Here is a 27,227-nt window from a genome sequence, read left to right as displayed (position 1 = left end):
TAAAACTTATTTCGATTATTTTGGTTTTTATTATTTGTAGATTTTTTTGTATAGAAAACATTGTATTTCAAGTAGTGATTTGTTAAAACATATGATTTGTTAAATAATAAAAAAAAATTGTTAACAAAAAATATCTAATTTTTAATTATTCTAATAATTATAATTCATTTGTTTGTTTTTTAATCAACAAATCATTTGGTCATTGAATTCCCCCCATAAATCTATATAAGATATCTATCATTAAGTAATTTATTATATCATAAATATTTATTGTATTGTATTTTTAAAAAAGAGTTTTAAATTTTGGTTTTCAAATAAAATAATAAATCAAATAAAAAAATAAGTTTTATTTTTTTATACATTTATGGCAAGTTTTGATTGTATGACATTTATCATATAATAACTTATTATTATTATTATTAATAATAATACCCTAAAATATTGATATCAGGAAATTGCTAACAGAGTGAAAGTGCATATTATTATTATTTGATTGCAAAATATGATAGAAAATAATTAGAAAAAATATATGAAATAAAAAAACAAGTGCCACTTATTTACCGCATTTTTTATTCAATGCCAAACAGATAATAATAATACATGTATTTGTGATAAAATAACTAAAAAAAATAAAATAAAACTCAAGGCTAGGAATCACTCTATAAGTCAGGTGAGGTAATTAGCAAACTGTTTGGTACTAATAAATACATATAATATAATGCAATTCATTGCACAATACATTGTATGTGTGTTTTTTGTAGTGTCATATAACTAAATAACAACTTTTTTTATTTAAACTTTTTATTTTGTTGTTTGCCTATAAAAAATTATGTACAGAGAAATTTTTATCATTTAAACTATTCAACAAATTTTTAAAATAAAAATTAGACAAGTGTTTTTTTGCTTAATATTAACAAACAAAAAAAAATAAAATTTTACTATAAAACTGTATAATATTCATAAAAGCATTATAACATTACTCTCTCTCTCTCTCTCTCTCTCTCTCTCTCTCTCTCTCTCTCTCTCTCTCTCTCTCTCTCTCTCTCTCTCTCTCTCTCTCTCTCTCTCTTTCTCAATGATACACAACATGTGTGCAACTATTTTGCATATTATTATTAAATACCAGTAAAATGTTTACTATTATTGCATTACATGACGTTATTGATGTCTACGTGATATTCAATGATGCGATTATTTAATACTTATTTACTGTATTTATGTTTTCAAAAGAGAGTACACTTTTCTGTCTATATATTGACTGTAATAACTAGTGTAGAGTAGAGACAAAATGTTACGTTAAATGTCTGATTCACTCAACACTACTATTATATTATTGACTATAATCTCTGCAATAGATTTTATTTTCGTGTGAATCTCATTATTAAATAAATTAATACACTATTTCTTATACTTAACTAAATATTAAAAAAAAACTGATAACAAATAATAATTTAATCAAAAATAGCGATTATTTTTTTTTGTCAAAAAACTATATGTGTTTATATTAGTTAAACAGTTGAATAATTATATATAAAAATGTAATCTTAATAAAAATTATATCATATTTTTTTGTTTGTTTTTCTCGATAATATGTTAACTGAATTACTGGTCAATACTTTTAGTGTTAATTTGTATAAACAGTTTAAACAAGTATTGTGTGTAATATTGTTGTATAAAAACGTTTAATCACTTTAATAAATAAACGTCAGACCAAATCATATGATATTACTTTTAAGTACAGTATTTTGAAATCAAATTTTTTTTTGTTTCGCTATTATATTAACGTAATGCCTGTCAAACCAGTAATAATAATGCATTGCTTTATTGAATACTGAGTTTTATTAATATATTAATACAATATATAATTATAATTTGAATATTAAGTCATTATTTGAATGACTATTAAACTGATTGTCTATTTATTAGTTTGTTTGTCTCAACCAATGATTTTTAAGACAACGTTTTGATAGCAAATTGTATGCCATTTGATGTATTAAATCATATATTCCTATAAAAATCATTGAATAATAATAATAATAATTAATTAATTAATGTGATGTTTATATAATAGAAATATCAGTTCAAATATCAAAGTTTTTTTTTATTTGCTAAACTTATGTAATATTAATAATAATATTTTATTTAATAAATAATAATAATAATAGAGATATTGTTGTAAAATCATTAGTTGTTATACAGTATTATATAATAGAGTTTATATAATATAATATAAAATAATAATAATTAATATATGAATTGATTATTACATTTTGAAAATCATTAGTCAAGCGATCATCAGATTAGGCGTTAGATTTGATTATTGCATTCAAACAGTTGTTGTGTCGACAGACAGACTGACACACAGACAGAGTGACACTCTTGAGATTATCACCAGAAATAACAACTCATTGAATAACAACTCTTGATTTAGTTGTGTGTTTCAACAATAAATCAATTGATTCATTCATTCATTTAGTGGTCAATCAATTGAATGGTTTGAAGTGTTAATTTGATTTGATTGACAATGAATTACATGAAGTCATTCTTCAGCAATTTTAAAGAGTTTTACAATGAGATCAACTCAGCGACACTGACCGGTGCTATAGATGTTATTGTTGTTGAACAGGCAGATGGCACATACAGGTGCTCACCATTTCACGTACGCTTCGGTAAAATTGGTGTACTCAGGAGTCGCGAAAAAATGGTAATAATTTTTTGTTTATATGATATTTGATTTCTTATTTAATCATTAATGTCTTCTTTTATATCTTAAGGTCGATATTGAAGTTAATGGACAACCGGTTGATCTGCACATGAAATTAGGCCATTCGGGCGAAGCTTTCTTTTTTGAAGAGATTATCGAAGAGGAGCCGAAAGAGCCAAAGACATTGAGAGAGTCGGCGCCGTCGCCCACCTCTGATGACAATGAGAACGGTTGGCTTTCCGATACATACTTGTCCTCCGGTAGTGATGCCGACATTGATGAGAACGCACAGCCAAACGGCGAGATGAAGGATGCGAGCGAACAAAAAGATAAAAAACAAAAGACTAAATACAAGAGAAAGTTACGATTATCGACGCAACAGATCGAAGATTTGAATCTAAAAGATGATAAAAACGAAGTGGTATTTAGTGTGACGACAGCCTATCAGGGAACCACTACTTGCAAGTGTTATATATATAAATGGAGATTCGATGACCAGATTGTCATCAGTGATATCGACGGCACAATTACTAAGTCTGACGTTTTGGGTCACATACTGCCCATTATTGGCAAAGACTGGGCTCAAGCGGGTGTCGCCAATCTGTTTACTTTGATTAAGAAAAACGGCTATAAATTATTATACCTCTCGGCCCGAGCCATTGGTCAGGCAACCGGTACTCTAGACTATCTTAAAAGTATACGACAGGGTGACTGTGTATTACCCGACGGGCCGCTACTACTTTCCCCCACCTCATTGATTGCTGCACTTCATAGGTATTTTGAAAAATTGATACAACAATATTGACATTGAATTTAATTATATTGTTATTTATTTTTTTGTTTAGGGAAGTGATTGAGAAAAAGCCCGAAGAATTCAAAATTCAATGTCTTCAAGATATTAGTGATCTCTTTTCTCTTTCACCATTTTATGCCGGATTTGGTAACAAAGTTAATGTAAGGATTTATTTGATAATATATTTTTATTTAGAAATTATTATTGAAAAGTGTTTTTTAAAGGTTATCTAAATATATTGATATTAATATGTGATTATATGATATATTTATTTTGATTGCATAATATAGGATGCCTGGGCTTATCGTGCAGTAGATATACGGCCGTCCCGTATATTTACAATCAATCATAAGGGAGAACTCAAATTGGAGTTAATCCAAAACTTTCAATCTTCGTAAGTGTTTTCTTTATTTTTATTTTTTAAATATTATTATAACTTTATTAAACCCTTTCTTTTTTATCTCACAATACTAACAATTGGTGCCAAACCTTATGACTTGAAATAATTATTTTTAATAATAATAATTTATTTTTAATTATTTTTATTTTGCCATTAGTTACACATCGCTGAGCGATTTGGTCGACCAAATGTTTCCACCCCTTCATTCCGATCAAACCGACTATTGCACCGAATATAATATGTTTGAGTACTGGCGGGAAGCCATACCTGAGATTGACGATAGCGATGATCTGTTAATTAGTTTAAACAAAGCAAACATTAGCCAAAAGTTAGTCAATGGCAAGAGTGAGCCCACAAATCGCAAAAAAGCTAAATAATTGTAATTTTAAAGATAAATTGATTTACTCTTTTTATTTTATTAGTATATTATACATATAATATTATTAATAATACCCTAATTATACATTTGTAGAATATATAGATAGTAATTATATATATATATATATAGTGTCATTTTATCATTATTTTATTTTTTTGAAAACAAAATAATTAATTTATCAGGTTAATGATTTACCGCCGATAATAATTGATTATTTACCCAACGAGTCGTCGCAATTATTTTTTTGTTGTTGTTATACCTGTGTAATGTTGATTTAAATAATTATATTTTGTTGAAAATATTTTTTACGATACATATAGATATTAAAACGTGGGTTTATATATATATATATATATTTATTTAATTATTGAATAATTGTAGAAATACATTGTTATATAAAAAATGCATTTAAAACATCTTTGATGTAAAGCACAAATAGAGAAAAAATATGAGTTATATTGAACTGAAAAACCATTTCATTAATACTATATTACTTAAACAAATATAGTTTATATTTAATTATTAATTTTTGTTTTGTTCTGTTCTGTTAAAGTAAACCAATGATCATGTCTTTCGTAGATTAAAACTGAACTATAAATATGTATATAATTAAGTATAAAAATAATTGATATTATAATTTGTGCCAATTTTTAGATAAACCGATTATAGAGAGAGCAAAGAAAATGATTATATTATTAATTATTACTATTATTATTGATGTTTTTACTTTTTTAATCGTTTATTACTGTTTAAATTTGTTCATTTGAATTATAATACAATAATATCTATTTATAAATGTGTGTGAATTTATTTAATGTCAAAATATTTCTTAATTGAAACGGCGATCAATTGTCAAAATTTTTGCGATTTTTTTAATACATGACTAACGGATGAGTAGATGTAGTAGAAGGAGGAGGAGGTCTTGAGTACAATTGAGTACAAATACAAAGGTATAAGTTTTATAGCTATTTATTTACTGAATTATATAATATAATTTATATTAAATAATAACAAAAAAGTTTATTAATGTCTGGACATTTCAATTATAATGTCAAACTAAATCGACATAAAACTAATATTATCAGTAATAGTGTTATAAAAAAAAGTTATAATCAATGTTTCTATTTTTAGACATTTTAGTTCATTTAAATATCATTTCATTTATTTCTAATAGCAAATAAATAGTTATTTATCAAAATATCATTATCATGTTTATATGATTCATGATAAACATAGATCACATAATTTTTTTAATGTATTCGTATAATATAAATTAATATTGAAAAAAACATTGCAATCCAACAACAAATAAAACAAAATTTATTTAACGGCGTATAAAGTTTTAATCATTTTAAAAAAATACATTTATTATGTACTTTACTCAATGATTAATCTAAATATGGGTTATAATTTTTGTTATATTAATTATATAATACAATAAATTTATAATAATGTACTTTGAATTATGCATGTTTTGAATGCATTTATGATTAAATAATACTAATAAACAAAATAAATATGTGATTAAGCTAATGAATAAATAAATAAATAATATTATGATAATTATATTAAGATTAATAATTATTTAACTAAATAAACTATAGTCATAGTGTTAGTTATAATTTTAAATAATTTTCAAACAAAAAAAGTTATCGTTATAGAGATATAGTCATATATGATATGTAGATCCAAATCCAGTATTAATGATTTGATCCATCATTCTTTAGTTTATCTTTAAACTCATTCTCAAATATCTTCGACCAATTGATTTCTTTGCCGTCGTCGACATTATTATTATTGTCGATCGGCTGTTGACCACAATTGAAGAAATGTTGGTAAGCAAACTTAACGTACTCTCGTTTCGGGAAATGAGTTGGAAATGGTTCAAATCGGAGCCGTTTAATCAACGACTCGGACATCATATAAGCCAAACGTTTAGCCCAACCGAGACCACAGTATATACATTCAATGTCTTCGTGATAGTTACAGTCAGTATCAGGACTGTAGTCATAGCAAGTGTTTGTCATATCGTTCTTGCATTCAACCGGTGATCGACTGATACCCATTTGCTTAAAGATTTCAAGCAATAGACACGATATATCAAATACTTCGATATCCCAGTCTTGAGCCGATTTGTTGCCATAAATTGAGTCGTTGTTATCATCAGTGGTAGTGTACTTACTGGCCAACCATTTCAATACTCCTTGATTTTGTTTTATTTGATCCTCAGCAGAGAAGACAACCAATGAATTCCTTGGATTCTTCTTTAGGAAATCTTTTTGACCCGACTTTATCAGGTCGAGCACTGCATTGCCAATAGCCTGAAAGTCATCCGAAGCCAAATCAAAATTACCTAAAGGTATCTTATGATAGGCATCCTTATGACTTATGGCTGAATAGGCGTAACCACAAGGAATTGGTCCACATTTGATGAATGAGTGATATGTACGACGAATACCATGTTTGATGGTATACTCGACGATACCGATCTCCAGTGGCAAATAGGTTTCATTGACCACACATTGAATACACGAAGACATCAAATAGATCGGTAGATCCATCAGTTCTTCCTTATTCTTGTCTTTCAACATATTAATGACTAACATTTCTGCAAAATTCTTGGGTTTAATTTCATTCTCTCTGTCAAAATCATCCAATTCTTTGCTCCGATTAGTCACTTCATTCATGTCATTCATGGGCACCGATACTGACTTTTCTGAGAACGACATCATCTGATGTAAAAAATATATCAATTTTATCATTTAATTTGTGGTCACATCTGTCTGTCTATCTATCAATCAATCAATCAATCAATCAATCAATCAATTGATCCAAACCTTCCATTCATTTCTCATATCAATTATGAAATTTGTATCCTTAAGACTGGCATTCATTTGTCGGGCCTTTTGTATTAAGAATAACTTAAATGCCTTATTGTTAGACAACTTGGGTGTCGATGAAGAAGAAGCAGAAGACATATCGATATAAATAATTTGTGGGACTTATTATCGGATCAAATGAATTGGAAAACAATTAAATGCAAAATCTATGCAAACAATCAAATTAAATGCTAAATAATTTTTTATATGATATAAATGTGTAGTCAATGCTATCAATAATAAATGGTTTTAATAAATAAATATTTTTAATAACTAATTAAATGTCAATCACTTTGAATGACACAAAAAAAGTATTTTATTTTATCATAAGTTTGACTACAAGTGTGTATTGAATGACAAAATAAAGTCAAAATACAGTCATGTATTCAACTCATTGGTCACACCATTGATTGCCTATTATATAATCTGCTATATTATAGAGTGGACTATAATATCATTATATAGTACTGTATATACTGTTCCTAATAATAATAAACTTTTATTTTGTTTAAAAGATTAATATTTTTTTTTAATTAAACAAACATTAGATTAGAAATTATTGAGAGAATTATTGGTTTTTAATTTTATTTATATATATTATTAATATTATTGTTTGAAACAAATTGAAACTTTCAAATCCTATATTAAATTTCAAAGTCAAACAATTTTATTGAAGTGTCGGACAGGAAATGACTAAACAATACTTTTAAAAAAAACTTAACTTTTATAGTGTATGTGACGTCACGTTAATTGTGTGATATTAATGACTAATAACTAAAAAATTTTTTTTATTCAACTTTTATTTGAGTCAATCAAACAAAATCACTGCACATATACACTGTGTGTGTATATTAGAGATCGATAGAAATGGTTTTGGATTATCCTAACCGATCCGAACATTGATTTTTTTTAATTAGACATTTAGTAGTCTATTAGAGAATATCCGACATATATTTTTTAATGATATTATCCGAACCGATTCGTGTGTTACTAACTGTCTAATGTGTTTCAATTACATTATGTATTGAACTGACCGACAAATATAGAGCTTTTGATTGGAGCCGACACTACACACACATACATACTGTACAGTGAACTACAGTTAAGTCAAACATAAGAGACACTCATAGTTATTGTCCACTGATTAGTGACCACTAAATGGATGACTATTTTGTTTTGACTACAAAACAAATAACAGTTGTCTTCGTCGACATCGATGTCAACAATGGATTCAATTGAATGAATGTCTCGATACCTGATTTGATTGATTTGTGTCTGAATTACAAACACTTTATTAATATTTGTCACTTCAAAGTCGGTCTCAAATAAAAAGACTAAATTAGTGGTAAAAGTCGTCTCAAAAGACGACGACTTATTATTTGAAACATTTGATTGACTATAAAGACAATACACATCCGACAAATACATTGTCTTCCGATTGTCGACACAAGAGTTTAAGCCGTCATTTAAGTGGTGACTTCGTTGTTGTCATTGATTATGTTTGGGAATAATTATCGCAAGTTGTGAACGATTTATTAGTTTTTTTCTTCAGTGTCTTCAAGTATTTAATGACCAAACAATGGAAGATATTATAAGTCGATTGAAAGGAATGCGAATTTTGTCGAAACAACTGAATTGCAAACGTTTAGATCGAAAGCTATCGCAACAAGAGATCCGCAAAGAGAAGAGATACGAACTGTTTAATTATAGACGAAGATTAGTATCGGATTGGTTTCATTTGGATGTATCCATTGCTGATGACTATCAGTATTATAGTCCCAATTTGTGCGACGACTCAAAATCATTGCAAGTATTCTTTGATTACATCAGCGGTAGCATTGAATTGAGTGACAATTCGGCTAAAAATCATTTCCAGTCAATCAAAAGATTGTTTAACGACGACCCGATGACCGCCAAACTGTTGAATCGGATGGAATTTTTCGAAAGATTGGTCTCATTTGTGTCCAATACTCGCCATTCAAATAGTATCCGATTCGGTATTCTGGATCTAATAGAAACTATTGTTTCATTAGATGAAGACATTTTGGATATAAAAGATTTAGTTATATCTAGTGGTCTGATATTTGCAGTTATGGTGACTTTGGACACGTTTGACATCGAACTCATCATTAAGATTGTGACTGTAATGCAGAAAATTACTAGTATTTCCAATGAAATTCTGACGATTGCCTTAAATGGTGGTTATCTTCGGTTTATTTTGGATCTAATAACTGTAACTCTTAATCTGAATTCAAGAAAAACGCGTACAAAACAGTGTCGACGAGTCAATGATATGAAGATAACTTTAATTCAAAGGATTTCTTATTCACTAATAATAATGGCTAATGACTTAAATAATACCAAAGAAGTTATTCCATTATTGGATGTGTTTAATAAATTGATTTATTTCAAAGATAATCAAATTATATGCAATTCATTGATGGCATTGAATGTCATTATCGGTAGACATCCAAAAGTATTTAAAATGCTTAACAATAAATTTATGCTATCGTTAACCGATTTGATTAATAAAAATAATGAAAGCATAACCTCATCGGTTATATTCTTTTGGCAAACATTTTGTCTACAATTTGATACAAATACTGATAAGATTTTGTTTAATCATATGATGGAATCAAATATGATTGCAAATATAGTAAAGATATTACGAGAATCCAATAACAATCGATTTATAAAAGAGGTAACCAATTTGATGGTATTAATCATCGAAAATAATTTGTTTGGCGTCCAAGTAATGATGCAAATCGATGTCATACCCGGAATCATATTGTCTTTAAATAGGGTCCACACACTCATACAACCACTACTTTTGCATTTTATTAATCAGATAATCATCAGAATTGATTCAACACATATGTTGACTTATTTACTAAATTGTCAACTAATCGATTGTCTATTATCACTGAATGATGAAAATATTGTTAACTATTCGTCCGAATCCTATAAATTGTTGCTAACAATTGGCCAACAATTTGGCAGAAGTGATGAAATGCTTGAAATTGCCGCTAATTATGCCATTAAAATGAAATTCAAATCAATTTCTGTTTAATTTCTAATGTAATATGAGTTACAAAAATGATGAGATAATGTTTTTTTTTATTGATTTCATGTTTACATAAGTTTTTTTCTGATCGAGTTTTTATATTGACAGTAAATAGTTAATGATTTTATTATAATCTTTTATATTAATTTCAAATTTATTGCATGTTTCTATATAACTTCTATAATCTTTTCTATATATATATTAGTGAACATAATTTAAAAATTAAACCATTATCTTAATTATATATTTATTTGTTAATCAACCATGAATTTAAATATTAAGTTAAATATGATTTTATAAATAATTTTTTTTAAATAAGATATTAATCATTTAATTTTTAGTTTATCTTATTAAAATGAAATATTGCATAATGTACTCTTGCCATAAATATCATAAGTTTAAATATTATTATTAAAATTTGTTTAAAAATGTAAATTGATCTCATAATTTAATGCGATTATTGATTGACAAAAAAGTTTTATTGAAATGAGAAGTTATATAAAATATCTGTTTATATACAAAATATAAGCTTTAGAGATACTTATGATTTAAAAAAAGTCAAAACGTTATTTATCATATATAAAAACTATTCATTAAGTATTTATTATTATTGCATAAAACAGTTATTTTTAAATATTAGAGAGAAAAATGTATTTAAATTTATTATATATTATATTTTAATATTTCAGTGAAATCTATACACACAACAAAAAAATAAAATAAATAAAAACTAACGAAATGAAAGACACGAAAGATATGTGACTGAAAATTCATCTAAAAAGACATATAATTGTATATAAAAATGATATTTAAAAATTATAATTCTTTATCTAATTTTAAATAAAAATATCGTTTTAACGGATCAAATGACATAAAATGCGGAACTGATTTCTGCCTTTCATATCATTTAAATATAATAATATCATATATAACATAATTCATGAAAAAATAAGTAATATTTAATCTCTCAATTCAAGGAAATATTTGCATTGAATTTATCAAATAATAATAATATAATAGATATACAGAGAGAATGTATATATTAATATAATATCATATATATATATTTGTATTAAATTCGAGAAATATATATAAATCCTTAAAAAATTATTTATATCTTTAATCCCAAGTGTTTGTTCTCTGTATTGTTTTTTGTATTAAATAAAAAGCTCACAAAAGTCACAAATGTTTAATATTAAGAGATAACTTACTATAAAATAATGATAATAATAATAATACGAGATAAACAAACAAAATAATAATAATAAATAAATAATTTAGTTTCAAACTAAACTTACAGAAATAAAATTTACTTTTGAGTTAACAATAGGAGAGTTTATAAGTGAGACAAATGTTTTATTATACATATTTTTTTGTTAGTTTTGCATTGAAATTACAAATAATTTATTAGTTATTTTTTGTTGTTGAATGCATTTACCGGTCATTTGCTAAGTATTTAGTATTTTTGATGTCATTGTTTAAGAGGTCACTAAATAACTGATTTTTTATATTTATATAAATGAAATAAAGTAAAGTATATCGTATTATAATTGATGGCAAAATCTTTTGATACACAAAATAAAAATCTTAGACAATATCTAACATATCTAGTGATACGCTTTGTCTTTCAATAAGCTTAACGCTTAAAAAACTACTGTTATATGCGTTGATAATAAAAACATATAATTTATACTACTTTACTACTACTACTGTATATTTATATTATAATACATTAGTATTTGCCTTCAAGTGGTTATTAGTTTTTTAAGCAAATTATTTATTATTACATATATATTTATAATGGCAAATACATTATGGAAAATACAGTTTGACTGTATATTATTATTATTATCGATATTATAATAATATCATATAAAAAATATGTGAACTATAAATAATATTATATATACAGTATTTTACACATTGTTGTTACAACTTTTATTATCAGCAAATGGATATTGAATTTTATATACTCAAGGAATTAAAGTTACATTTAAGTAGTAATATTATAGATGACAATCGATTAGAAATTAAAATATTATTTTTTAAAAGTTATGTAATTTTCTTGAATACAATAATAATAATATAGATTTTTATACAAATTATCAAATAATTTTAATCCATAGTATTGATTTCGTTGTAAGCTTATGGTTAAATTTATATAATATATAAATATAAATAATTATATCATTTTTTAGTAAATTAATAACATGTAGACTAAAATATATTTATGTCTTAAACTATTTATGTTATTTAAAAAGAAATTATAATTACAAAACAACTACCGGTAATAATTCAAACTCTAGTTTTTAAAATAAATTATTAGTTTATGTAATGATTATATTAATTATAATATTATTTCTTAGAATTTTTATTGTAGATAAAAAAAAGATAAAAACAGTATATGAATAAGTATATTATGATTAAAAAAATATTTTAAATGCTTAAATAAAAGATAACATAAAAATCAAAATTTAAAATTTAATTACCTGACTTTCAAATATTTTGAACATGGCATATAAATAATTTTTAATTGATATATTTTTAATTAACTATATTGATCATCAAATTTAAATATTTAATAATATAAATAATCATTAATAAAATTAAACATAAATTTATGCTATTTTATAATAATTTACTATTGTTATAGGTTTTAATTTTTTAAAAACTCTTTTTATTAGTAAATTGAGCTAAAAATTTTTATGTTTCACAGCTAATAAAAAATAATAAAATCTTAGCTAAAAATTTAAAGTCAATATATAATTTACGGTTTTTAAAATGTCATATCAAGTAAATTCAAATGTCAAACTAAAATCACATAAATATTTTTGTTTGAATATTATTGGATTATTATAATTTCATATAACATTTTATTATATAACAACCTTAGGTTATAAAGGATTAAATTTAAAAGTAAATCCAATGCCTGACCCATACGTTTGTTTCTCATAAAGATTTGTTAAATTTTTTTTGATTAAATTAAAGATAAGCGGAAAACTATTTTTCAAATAATAATAATTTGTATTTGTTTTACTCACTTATCGTGTTTTAGATATTTATAAAACTTTTCATGTGTTTAAGCCTTAATTATTTAATTATTAGCAATTTTTTAAAAAATGCTTTATTTAGTGATATTTTTATTATTTTTTAAAAATATACTATTTTTTAATGGGAAATGTATTAATGAATTAAACAATTTTTCAAAAAAAATGACATATCCTTTGGTCAGCTCTAACGTCATTTTATATATTTATTTACAGCCAATCTCTGTAATTAGATTTTAGATAAAAATTTTATGGTTTTTTTTGTCAAAAAGAAAAATACTTAACTAAATTATCAAAAATGTTAATACTAATAGCAGTTGTGTAGAAAAAAATTTAGTCTATGTTGTTTACAATATAACAATTAAATTTGATTTTATCTTCAAAAATAAAATCGTCAAAAATAATAGTTTAGATTTTCAATCTTTGGATCAGATATGATGACACAGTTTTTTTGTATATGTAAATTAAATTCAAAAAAATTATATACAATTGCTATAATAATAATAATACTAAGAAATTCATCTTTGGATTAAAACGTGAATTATTGTCTTTATATAGTTATCATCACAAATATAATTATCAATTATTTTTAATGCATTTATACACACAAAAGGACAGTTGACTTTTAGTGTCGAAACTCTCAATGTTACCAAAAATATATATATATAAAATGCATTTAAAGGAAAAATTCCTATTGAAAATTGACTTATTTATCATATAATCCGGTATTCAATCAGAAAATTGTGTGTTTGTATTGATTGTAATTCATAGATAAGACAATAGATATAAATATATTTTTTCAATGAAAGCTCATTTCTAAGTATTTATGAATGTTTCCCATATATTATTATATTATATATATTTATATATACAGTATATATCTACTCGTTTAGTATTATTATTATTATTATCTAACGATTATTTTTTTAAACTGAAACAAACCTTAATTTTTGTGAACATTTAAAGGCATTTTGTCGGCGACAGTAAAAGTATATATCATCTCATTTTGTGTGCACAGAAAAACTAAAAAAAAAAATTACTGACATATATGAACGCAAACATTAGATATTACATAACCGGTACTCATTTAATTCTTTAAGCCTAAAACTAATGGCATAAAAAAATAAAAGACAAGACATTCCCATATTATAAAATTTGAGGGATAAATGAAATGCCAGTGACTCCCGGGTCCCATACCATACAAATACCATTGAATAGCACATACCTATTGAATACTACACACACGCATTACCTCTCTTTCTCTATGTGTCTAATCTTAATAACTTTTTTCTCTTTCTCTCTCTCTCTCTCTCTCTCTCTTCTCTCTCTCTCTCTCTCTCTCTCTCTCTCTCTATCTCTTTCTTTCTCTCTTTCTCTCTCTCTCTCTCTCTCTCTTTCTTTCTTTCTCGGATTATCGTCGTTTGAAATCTCTCTCTAAAGTTTTAAAACAAATAATAATAATAAAAAAGTTATGTCTTTTCCAAAGCTCTCGAACCGAGTCTATAGATTGTAAGCTAACAGTGTGTGTGTGTGTATAGAGGTATTAGCAATAGTAGAAAATCATATAATCAAATATTATCTAATATTTGATATTTTTTGTTGTTGTAGTTGTCTTAAGAAAATCATCTTAAGACACACCAGTAACTTAAAAAACACTGAACGATACAGTAATATACTCTATACTATCAAATATAATGTGCAAAGAGGCATAACATAAGTGTCTTTTTTTGTTCAATAGATTGGTGTTGTTGTTGTAATCAATACATTTTTAGAGCTAAACACATAATAAGAAAAAAATAAATAATTTTTTTTATGTTTATAATGAAATTCAGGCAATAATATGGCATTTATTGCCGTCAAAAACTCTAACCGAGAAAAAAATATGAGATAAGATTTAAGGTAAAGACAGGAGTAGTTTTTCTTTAGTGTTGTGTTATTATTATTATTATTATTATTATTATTATTATTATTATTATTATTATTATTATTATTATTAGTAACATTATTATTGCTCAAATATTAAGTTCATAAAATATATATTTTTTTATATTTGTGATTATATTGGGTATATCGGTAGATGTATTACATTATTATTATTACTACTACTACCGTAGTATATCTATATCTTACTGTACAATGATTTTAACTATTTCAAAGTTTATATATATTACTGTATATAAGTGCTTAATATAGTTCTTTATATATATACTATATATTTGTTGGTTTTGATTTTTCAAAGTTTGCTTTGGGCTCACATTTATTACAACACTCATTGCCTGTTATCCATTGTTGTTGTAGTTGTTATCCATTGCCCGCAAATTATTAGTCGATTATATAAACTGCATATTTTTAGATTATTTTCTATGTGTGTGAGAGAGAGAGAGAAAGAAAGAGAGTGTTATATTTGACCATTGAATAATAGGTCCATAAATGTGTTGAGAATTGCGGGCGAGTGAGTGGGGGGAAGGGGAGGGAATAGAGAGAGAGAGAGAGAGAGAGAGAGAGAGAGAGAGTATAGGGATGTACTATGAAAATGTGTTGTCATCATCATCATCATCATTGACAACAAATTGACTAAAAATTTTGTAACATAGAGATAAAAAACCTTACAATAGAGGAAACTGTAGCAATCAAATGTTAGTTTTTTTAAGTTTAAATTTTATATTATATATATAGGAAAACACAGTTACATAATATTATAGCCTAAATTTTATTTAACATAGGGGTATCCAAGTTGCTATATATTTCAATATTGCTACAATCTTTTTTTACAGGGGATGTGATGGTGACTCACGTTATACTGTATGTGTAAAACAAATAAAAACTCATATAATTAATTTTGTATATATATATAAAATAAAAATGTATATCATTTATTAATTAATTAATTATAGAAATTTTTTTAATAATATTAAGTAATTAAAATTGCTAAATAATGAGGTTAGGTATTAAAGGTTAGCACCAGTGGGATGCCAATTATCAAAAATGATTTTTGGTTTTATTTAATGGTTAAAATAAATATACAAATAATCATATATTCAAATTATGCCAAATAATATTATAATAGTATACAGATTATGGATATATTGGAGGACAACCATAAAAAACTTGGAACCCTTCCTCTGGCATCACTTATATAAATATATAGAGAGATATGATATTTAAAGAAAAAAAGGTTATATAATAATTGTAAGAGCAGTCAACATAGCAGTCAACTGGTTTTGCTGTTTGTTAAACATTATTATTATTATTATATTATTTAAGGAGTAGTAGTAGTATTTGGTTTATATCTTTTGGTTTCCTTCAGAGAGCACATACACATAGAGCACACATACATAGAGTTTACAGTTGGATAAACTGGTGAACGACTATTCGTCTATATGAGACAAATAATAATTCACTGATATTAATGTATAAGTTTGCGATGGTTGTGGTGGTAGACATCACTGGTTTGTCACAATGTGTCGGTGCGCCTAATATTCATATAAGTCATCAATTTTTTTTTAAAAAAAAGTTGAAGGCTTATCACTAGTTTGTCGGGTCATTACTGACTATATATATATATATATATTGTCGTCTCGGATAAGAAAAGATTTGAATTTTAATGCCTTTCCAAAAGCGATTGACTGCACATCAATGTTAGGGCTTATCGCGAAACACACATATTATGATATTATTATTATTACTAAACATTTGCACTAAACACTAGTTTTTTATTTTTTCCAAGTTTTATAAGCAATTTATATATATATATACTGTGTATAATATACACTGTATATATAAGCATAAAATTTTCAACACTTTTATAATAGTAAGGCCCACACATCCATATAATATAAAGTATATTAATATATATTAATATAATTTCTATCTCTGTCTCTAAATATTTATTAATAATTGATATATCTTTTCGTTTCTCTCAAAAACTATTAGTACTTTTCCGTTAAAATATGTCTCTAATCGTAACTAAAAAATTATAAATTATTTAATAATATTTTTTTTCTCTACTTTACTATCGACAATAGTTATATTTAACATAATGTAAATAAGATTACTTTATATATTATTTTTTATCTTATTAAGTAAGAAAAAATATATTTTAATAACCATATGATTATGATTGAACTTTTTTAGAGAAAAAATTATAGTAAAGTAAAGTAAAACTAATATTTAGTAGAATTTTATTAGTTAACTAATAAGTAATTTAAAAATAAGTGTATATATGATTTATTTTCTTTTTGTTTCTTTATATATATAATCAAATATTAAAATTTTTTAAAATTTATTTTAAATATTAGTGACATTTATTAATCTTTTTTGAGAGAATTGTTTTCCACATGAATTCATTTGAGACATAATCACGACTTTGTGTTGAAAAAAGACTGGATTTTATTGCAAAAAATAAATACCATAATTAATAAACAAAACAAAAAAAATTATAAATATCATTGTTATTTAGTTCCCATTATTTTTAGTATTTCTCTCTCTCTCGCTCTCTCTCTCTCTTTCTCTCTCTCTCTCTCTCTCTCTCTCTCTCTCTCTCTCTCTCTCTCTCTGATTTAATAACAACAAAATATTAGTTAATTATGTAATATAAGTAACAAATTTTTAGTGCTCTCAACGATCTGATAACAACTATTTTTTCTTCAGTGACTCAATCATATTAACAATAAACCTGTAATTAAAAAACTTTACAAATAATATTTTACCGACACTTAGGTATACATAACTTATATACCTGTATATTAGGTATACAATCTGTATGACAAACATAGTAATAATAATAATAATAATTGTTAAATAATACGGTATTTTACTAATTTCTAATAGTTTTGTTTGCTTAAAAATAATAATAATAAACAATTGATTACTATTTTAAACATTATTACCCCAAAGGAATTGGTTTATTATGAAACCGGCTTAAGTCTGTATGTCTTACCTTAAAGTTATACATAATTGTGTCTAAAGTGTTGTTAATTATTTATTTGTTTTTAAAAAATAAAATTAATAAAAATATTAAATTTTGTTCTTTAATTGTTTATTAATATAATATTTAATATTTGAATTAATATTATATATATATACTAGATTAGTTATGATTAAAAATATATTTTATTTGTAAATAAAATGTTATTCTAATTATTTATTAAAATTAATAAATATAAATATATATTTAATAATTAATAATTAATTTAAATAATTAATTCTCTTTCAAATTTAATTAATTTACAAAATAGATTATAAAGTTTATTTATTCATATTACGATAAGTATTATTATTACTGTATATAATTGGAGACAAATTTTAACAAAAAAAAATATTTTATTTATTTAATTATATTAACATTTATTAATGAAAAATTATTTAAAAATTTTGCTTACGTGAAGTAAACAAGTCTACTACTATTCGTAAACACACACACATACATACACACACACACATACATAGAAACACACACACACATACATACATACACACACACACACACACATACATAGATACACACACACACATACATAGATACACACACACACATACATACATACACACACACATACATAGATACACACACACACATACATACATACACACACACACATACATAGATACACACACACACATACATACATACACACACACACACACACACATACATACATACATACATACACACACACACACACAGTAATATAATTTGCATTATTTATGTTACATTATTTTATAATAACGTTAAACACAAAAATAGGGGTATTTATTATACATACATTATATAACATTAACCCATACGTTTGATATCATCATAAAGTTAATTATAATTTGTTCATCCCTTATGCGTAAAAAGCATATTAAATATCTGTTTGCATATCTATTTGCCAGTAAAGTCTATATTATCTCTTATTACTAATCAACTCCTAAAATCCCAATGTATTGCGTGAATAAATGTTTGTTTTTTCAAATGTTATATATATATACTGTATTTAAAAAGTAAATTTATATATTATTAATCATAGACGACATCAATATCTAATACCTTGACGTCTGGTATTTTATATTATATATAATATTTAATAGTATATATAAACCAAATAAAACTTTTCATAAAAGTCTAAAATAACTCCAATTATATAACTCCTAATACAAGAGACAAAAATATATACAATTATTATATGATATGTATATAAGTTTAATACTTTATAAAAAAAATATATTTACCTGACATCAAAATGACAGTGATATTCAATGCAATTTTTATTTGTTTGTTGCTTAAAACTTGTTGTTATGTCTATTAGTAGTTTGCTATTTTAATAATACTAATCCAAATAAATATATATTTTTACTATTAATAGACTAATTATCTGTCATATTATTTCCATACTATCTGATTGCTAATTCAAATATAATACAATATAATAATAAGTTATAGACAAAAATTTGTTTGTTTTTATGTTGAATCCAATTATCAGACATGTCTTTATATATTTTTATTAGGTTTTAGTTCAAATTACATCTTAAAATGTACTCATTTTACTATTATTTATACACTGATATTGATGTCTATATCAAAATCAATATACCTTAGAAACAATATAACAGATATGTCACTATCTATTTATTGTAATATTTTATTTTTATTAAATAAATAAAAAACAGTTTACATTGTCATTTGTCACAAATACCGTATTTAAACAATAAGTTAATATATATATATATAATTTAAAATAATAAAAGTTGTCTTATTTTAAACATAAAATATTTTATGACATTAAAAAAATGTGAACTTATAATACATACATACAGTGCTAAGTATTACCTGCAAAATCAAATCTGTTTGAATCAGTCTATCGCTAATCGCAATCACAAAAAATACTGTGTATATACCTAACAAACAAAACAATTGCATCGAAAAAATAATAAAATAAAATAATACAAAAACAATATGAAATACTGGCATTAATAATGAGCTGATATTTATCAGTATTATCGGCGGAGACCTATTATATAACACACACACACACACAAGGAATTGGTGTTTTATGTCATATCATATAATAATCGGTTCTCTATTGCCATCGGAGGAATGTTATGCTAATCTAACAATAGGCCTGTTTTGCTGCTCTACTAACTTGAACCACAAATTTTCACTTAAAACATACATACAGACAGAGAGACGAGAGAGAGAGAGAGAGAGAGAGACGAGAGAGAGAGAGAGAGAACCAGCAAAACACATTAAGACATTGCTTTTCAAATTCAAATTTGAGTGATGGCTTATATCAAGTGAAGCCCAATAACTACAGTACAACACATAACTTACACAAAAGGTATGAAATAACTCCTTTAAGATCTCATTTTTTTATACTATACGGTATATTAATTTTTTCTAAATTTTTATTTGCTATGCTTTTTGCTGTTAGTATATGTCTATTGTAGTATTTTTCAAAATCAATGAGTTATGAGTGAATTCATGTGTAGTTTTAATAATAAAAATAAATAATAATAATAATGATTGTAATAACAGATTAAATACAGTTTAACATTCAAATTCAGTTTACAAACTGATTGCTGGAGTGCATTGAGTACGCGATATGAATATACATATACAGCGATTGGCATTTATTTTTTGTGTTGGTTTTTATGAATATAATGGTTGATATAATGAAACACTTGTTTTTTTTGGTTGTTGAAGTCAATTGTCTGATAGGAATGCAATAATGATTATGATTATGACACCAGTATTTTTTCAAATGATGAATATTAAATGCAAAGTCAAATATTTTTAGCCTTAAGATAAAACTAGTCTCTTAGCTAACACTTCAAAAAACTCCTTTTCCCCAAAACTCCAGTCGCTCTCTCTCTCTCTCTCTTTCTTTCTTTCTTTCTTTCTCTCCTCTATCTGAGCCTCAAATTGAATGCTTATATAAGAGTCGAGTCAGTCGTTAATCTGTGGGAATCCTTTTCTTCAACAAATTAATTGTTGGCTAAAGTTTTTGCACTTCAAAAAGCCTTTCACTGGTTTTGTATGTATGTGTGTGTGTGTTATCTTTAAAGCCTTTAAAAAAGTGATGTTATGTATGTCTAGCATATAAAAAACAGATTAAAATCTATGAAATATATTTATTATTATTATTATTTATTTGCTATTTCAAACTCAACCGTGTATTCAAACAGCACTGTTAGCCTCACCGCTCGTACTGTTATTTATCAACACATCTCTCCTCTTCTTCACAAATGTCTTATAAAATAAAAATTCTTTTAAATCTCAAACTAATTATCAATATTTGAATTTAAATCTTATTTTTTGAAGTCAGACATCAAACCATAATTGTCTCAAATAGTTTTGTATGTCTCGGGATATTGTAATATCTTTTTCAAGAAAAAATAAGAAACTAATAGTAATTTTCAAACAACTTTCCAATTTGTTTTACAAAGTTCTGTATAAATTTGTTTTAATTAATTTTAGTTTTGTTTTTTCTTGTTTTTTCATTTTATAAATTATATCTAAATTATAATAATCTAAACATATTTTATTAATTTATTATTTTTATAGACATTTGTTGTACCCCTTTAAAAAAATAACTGCAACACATCTATTAAATGTCAATTATAATTGAATTTTTATATAAGGAGTAAAAACATAAAATAAATATATAATATTATCATTATTATGATATGTGAATTAAATTATTTAATAATAATAATAATAATATTAACATTTTGACTGATGACAGTCATTAAGCTAACTTTAATAACAAGTTTTACACTAGTATTATAGCTTGTTAAACAATATTTTTATATATTTTATTTATTATACACATAGAAGCACACACATACATACATACATACACACACACACACACACACACACACACACACACACACATACACACACACACACACATACATACACACGACATAGAGAGAGAGAGAGAGAGAGATGTATTAATTACTTTACCATTTTTACATCAAATTATTCATATGTAATAAATTAATTATTGAACTCATTTTATCTTACAAAAAAAAAATAAACAATAAAAACAAAACAGTATTAAAGGCAACATTTTGTTTGATAAATGTGTTCAAAAACTAGTGTATAATAAATTGGATATAATTTATAGTAATTTTCTTTTAAGTAATGACCAAAGGGTGCCGTTTTTGTGATTGAATTAGCGTTTAATAGCAAAATTGATTTCAATATCATTATAATATTATATAGTTTAAAAACCAATAAAATGTAATATGTATTTAAATGTAGTAAAATGAATTAACAAATTATAATAAATATATGCAATTTATTATTAAATAAAAGATTTAATTTTTTTATTCAAAAATTTTTCTTATGTTTAAAACAAGACAAATGTCTAAAAATTTACAGAAATAAATGGATTCTTATTTTAAATATGTTTAAGACTCCAAAAAAAACTCCACCTATTTTTTCCTAAACTTTTTTATGATTTAAAACAAATTTATTAAAATTAGACACTTTATTTACAGACAAAAAAATCTATGCACACAATTTATTTTTATATATAATTTTTTTCATTTTATAATTCAAAAAACAGTTAATGTAATCTTTTTTCACATATAATGGATATATATATAGGAATATTATCTGCTATTTTTGTTGATATTATTTATTCAAGTATATCTCAGAAATCAAATTTGATTATCGATAAAAACAAAGTTTGTATTTAATAAATCTAAAGTAATTTTCTTATCAAATCTATTGAATTTGAAGACATAACACCTCCTCTTCAAGCCATCAAAAATGGTTTTTTGAAGTTTCTCTCTCTCTCTTTCTTGCTCTTGTTTTTGTCATTTTGTTGTTAAACTCCGAGAGTTATAGCTATAAATGATAGATATTGTAGAAAATTATTCAAATAAAACAAATCTAAACTCTTTGGCCATAAAAAACAAATATTGAGTTGGAAATGAAAAATTTCATTAATCATTAAAATACAATTTTATAAATTTAATGTAATTTATACTATAGTTTATTGCAATGTATTGCAAAAGCAGTCATTCAATTGGGACTTTGAACTTATATATAATTTAAGACTTAATTTATAGTAATATCTTTATATTTTTAAATATATACTATATATAAATATATATATAATTATTATAAACTGATATACACTTTGGCTGTTTGCAGTACAATGTAGTGCATGTTTTTTAAGAGTGTAGTGTATACTGTATTATGTAATGATATGATATGTGTATGTATTATAAATATTCATTTAAAACACAACAAAAAAAATGTTTACTAATAAATAGTTATTTAGTCAAAAAGCTCTTTAATTCTCTTAAGAGTTTAATAGTTTTAGTTCAATCAATGCCTGAATTTTCAATCAAAACATTTTTACGTAATTATCTCTATTACTACACATTTTAACGAAAGCCTTAATGGTTGGATAGGTTTTTGTTAGTTGTTTTTTGTTTTAAATATATATATATATATATATATATATATATATGTTTTCATTGCTTTTTTTAAAAAAGACGAGAAAAGACAAATCATTTATAATATATAATTTTTAAGCCAAATAATAAATATATGCAATCGATATGTGTGTATATGTTTCACACTCGGATTCTTCATTGAATTTAACACTTTTTAAAAAAAATTATTACAGTATTATTGTTTATTATATGAGTTATTAAATACACGTTTATACCAATAATAACTATATATATATATACATATAGATAGATAGATAGCTAGACTTTGGATCAAATATTGTTGTCAAATAAGACTGTTGTGTCAAATATTAGTTTTCAAACCGTCTTATCAAATATAATATTTTTATTTGCTTTGAAAAAATAATACTAAACTATAGTTAAGTAAAAAGATTTTCACCGAAAAGTAATTAATATAACATAAAGACATTTCATTAAGTGATCCGTTAAAAGAAAATAATTAAAAAAATATAAACAATTTGGTACTCAAATGTCTATTTACTATATTTTCGGGTCTAAATTATTATGGAAAACATGTCTCGAAGTTTTTAATTTTGATTAATAATTATTGTGAAAAATAAGACACTTTTTAAGTCTCACCAAAAAAGCTATTAACAGATATTTCAATAATCATTAAACACACTTTGTTTTGCATAAATGCATAATAACTTTATTTTTGATGTCTAACTAAAATTTATTGTGTAAGATATACAGTATCTGTGTATATAAAGTTAAAAAATATTTTTAAAATTCATGAAAGTATAATATCATACTAGCAATCATAATAAAAATTATAATAATAACAATCGACAAAAAATCATAGGTTATCTTTAAATAATAAAACGTAACTTAACTTTTGTCTTATCTATAAAAAAAACTTTTTTGAATCACTTTTTTATTTGTTATTTATTAAAGCAATCGTTAAATTCAATCAATGGTCCGCTTTTTTAACCGCTAATCTCACTGACAATATAATACAATACAATAACAGCAAGTATTTCACCGCAGTTTTAAATGTCTATTACATATACAGTATATAAAATAAAAAGTATATTTGAGTTAAAAGTTTTTTAAATAAAAGTCAAATATATATTGTTAGGAATTATTATCTTCAATGAAAAGGAGGCACAGGTATGAAATGTAAAATGGTTTATAATAATAATAAGAGACTATTATTTGTTAACTTATACTGATTGAACTCAAAACCTTTTTTATTCTCTCTCTCTCTCTCTCTCTCTCTCTCTCTCTCTCTCTCTCTCTATTCTTATATTATATCAATAGTTTGTTTTACAATAAAAATACTGTATATTTGACTCTTTTGTATTTAATATTACTGTATATACAGTATTAGATCATACATATTGTACTGAAAATTATAATACATGTATAGTCAGAAAGATTTTCTGTTAATTTGTAAAAATTAGATCAAATGAATAGAAATAAACAATTATTATATTATATTATATTAGTTGTGATAAGAAAATATATAAAAATTGTTTGGTTTTTATCGTAATAATAATAATAATATATAAAAAATTGTGAGCAATAATTTAATGACATATCTATATATCTATCTATCTATCTGTGCCTTTGACTGGTGACATAAGTTAGGCTAAAATGAAATGATTATATTATGTACTTTAATAATAATCATAACATATTTTTTAATATATAGATATAATATAATAAAAAAAGTAATCATTCATTTATTATTTGGGATATCAAACAGTTGAGGGATATCTCATCCCTTTCAAGTTTAACGAAACCACACGTTTAAACATATTGTTAACACACAAACACACTAAACAATAATAAAATAATAATAATTATGATTATATAGTAATCATATAATATAATAATAATTATTACTGCATTATTACTACTGTTTTTATCTTCAATCCCATATAAGAAATTCATTAAAGCGGTAAACCTTTTTTATATATGATATATACATTTATAATAATAATTATAAGTAATTGTCTGCAAAATACTTTCAAATCTTTGGTCACTTTTTTTATTAAATAAAAGAGTTGATAATTTTATTATATTGTTAATAATATATGTTATAATATATATCGTATAACTTATATATAAATAATAAAACACACATTTTTGTACTGTATATATGCCTTATCTCGATATGCCATAAGACTGTATCCCATTATTTTAGTGGTTCATAAAATAATATAATTATAATGATTATGATTATTATTATTAACAATATTTTGTATTATAAACAATATAATGTATTTATCGCAAGCTTATAGTACTCTCAATCTATTATTTTACTTTTTTTTATCATAAAAACAAGTGAATCTCAGAAAAATATGACACTAAAAAATATATATTATATATGTATAAGATTATTGCCATCAATAAAATTTAAACTATCTATACTTATAAATAAATAAATAAAAATATTTTATTTTATATAACTTATTATTGTATGAAAGACGGCGTTTAAATATTTATTAAAAGAGTTTTAATATATATAAAAGTTTTATATATATATTAGATATTAGATAGAAAATTGGGTTAAAAATTCTTGAATCTCTATTTCTTGGTATTTATTATTATTATTATAAGTTAATTATCATATCATATACTCATACAAAAAATTATTACCACAATATATATATATGATGACAATTTATTGTATAAATTTTTATAAATATTTTGATTATATTTATTAAAAAACTTTTTATTCTTTAACAAAATAAATTTATACAATTTTCAATCGATAAACCAAAAAAATTATTCAGATTTTTAGCTTTTATTTTATATACTTTATAATAAAATATAATGGTTTAGATATTTTATTAAACAAAAATAAATAAATAATTATTAGACAAATTTTATTTTATTATTATTATTATTATAATTTACTAGAAATATAGTTCAATATAAAAAAAAGTTTTATATGATTAAAATATATATATATATATATATATAAATGATTTAAACTAATATAATAAAAAAAGTTTTATGAAAATATTTTTTAGGTAATTTGAGAGAGAGAGAGAGAGAGAGAGAGAGAGAGAGAGAGAGAGAGAGAGAGAGAGAGAGAGAGAGATGAATAAAAGAAACATAAAGATTACACAATTTTTTAATAATCAAATATATAAAGAGATAATAAAGCAATTTATATATAAAAAAAAATATTAATTTTATTTTTCAAAAAATTAAAATTTTTTTAAAAAAATGTTTGTCAGACATAAAGTGGTTTTTTTATGTAAAGGAAAAATTAAATCTAAATAACTATTGAATAATAGGTGTGAATGAGTAGAACTATATTCTATTAGTGTGTGTGTGCGTATTAATAGTCGTACACATATTACATTACCCGTCAGTATTAGTAAATACATTGTGTTTGTCGATTGGGATAAAGACTAATCGCACTCTCCATTGGTAATAACACACACAATGCGCATAACTAGTGTGTGTGTGTGTAGCGCATGAATACATGACATCACAAACACACACATTATATACCAAAGTCCGGATAG

At 24.0% G+C, this 27,227-nt stretch overlaps 2 protein-coding genes across 2 annotated transcripts; one reads left to right on the top strand and one right to left on the bottom strand.

Annotated features, from left to right (window-relative positions):
- Window positions 1-2,246: 2,246 nt before the first annotated feature.
- Window positions 2,247-4,433, top strand: LOC128954927 (phosphatidate phosphatase LPIN3-like). Its single transcript, XM_054300544.1, has 5 exons — window positions 2,247-2,704; window positions 2,775-3,478; window positions 3,550-3,658; window positions 3,788-3,891; window positions 4,055-4,433. The coding sequence occupies exons 1-5, from the start codon at window positions 2,525-2,527 to the stop codon at window positions 4,272-4,274; spliced, it is 1,317 nt and encodes a 438-aa protein (XP_054156519.1). The 5' UTR covers window positions 2,247-2,524; the 3' UTR covers window positions 4,275-4,433.
- A 1,501-nt stretch (window positions 4,434-5,934) lies between these two features.
- LOC128954881 (protein maelstrom homolog) lies at window positions 5,935-21,096 on the bottom strand. Its single transcript, XM_054300486.1, has 3 exons — window positions 21,087-21,096; window positions 7,114-7,346; window positions 5,935-7,008 (listed from the first exon to the last, which is right to left on the bottom strand). The coding sequence occupies exons 2-3, from the start codon at window positions 7,252-7,254 to the stop codon at window positions 5,977-5,979; spliced, it is 1,173 nt and encodes a 390-aa protein (XP_054156461.1). The 5' UTR covers window positions 7,255-7,346; window positions 21,087-21,096; the 3' UTR covers window positions 5,935-5,976.
- Window positions 21,097-27,227: the final 6,131 nt, after the last annotated feature.

This window comes from Oppia nitens, unplaced genomic scaffold, assembly GCF_028296485.1.
Source record: "Oppia nitens isolate AA-2021 unplaced genomic scaffold, nextdenovo-longstitch-racon4-pilon3 scaffold2_pilon_pilon_pilon, whole genome shotgun sequence".
In the NCBI taxonomy this organism is placed as follows: Eukaryota; Metazoa; Arthropoda; class Arachnida; order Sarcoptiformes; family Oppiidae; genus Oppia; species Oppia nitens.
The sequence above is the reverse complement of the archived record's forward strand: the minus strand, read 5'-3'. Positions and strand labels throughout refer to the sequence as shown.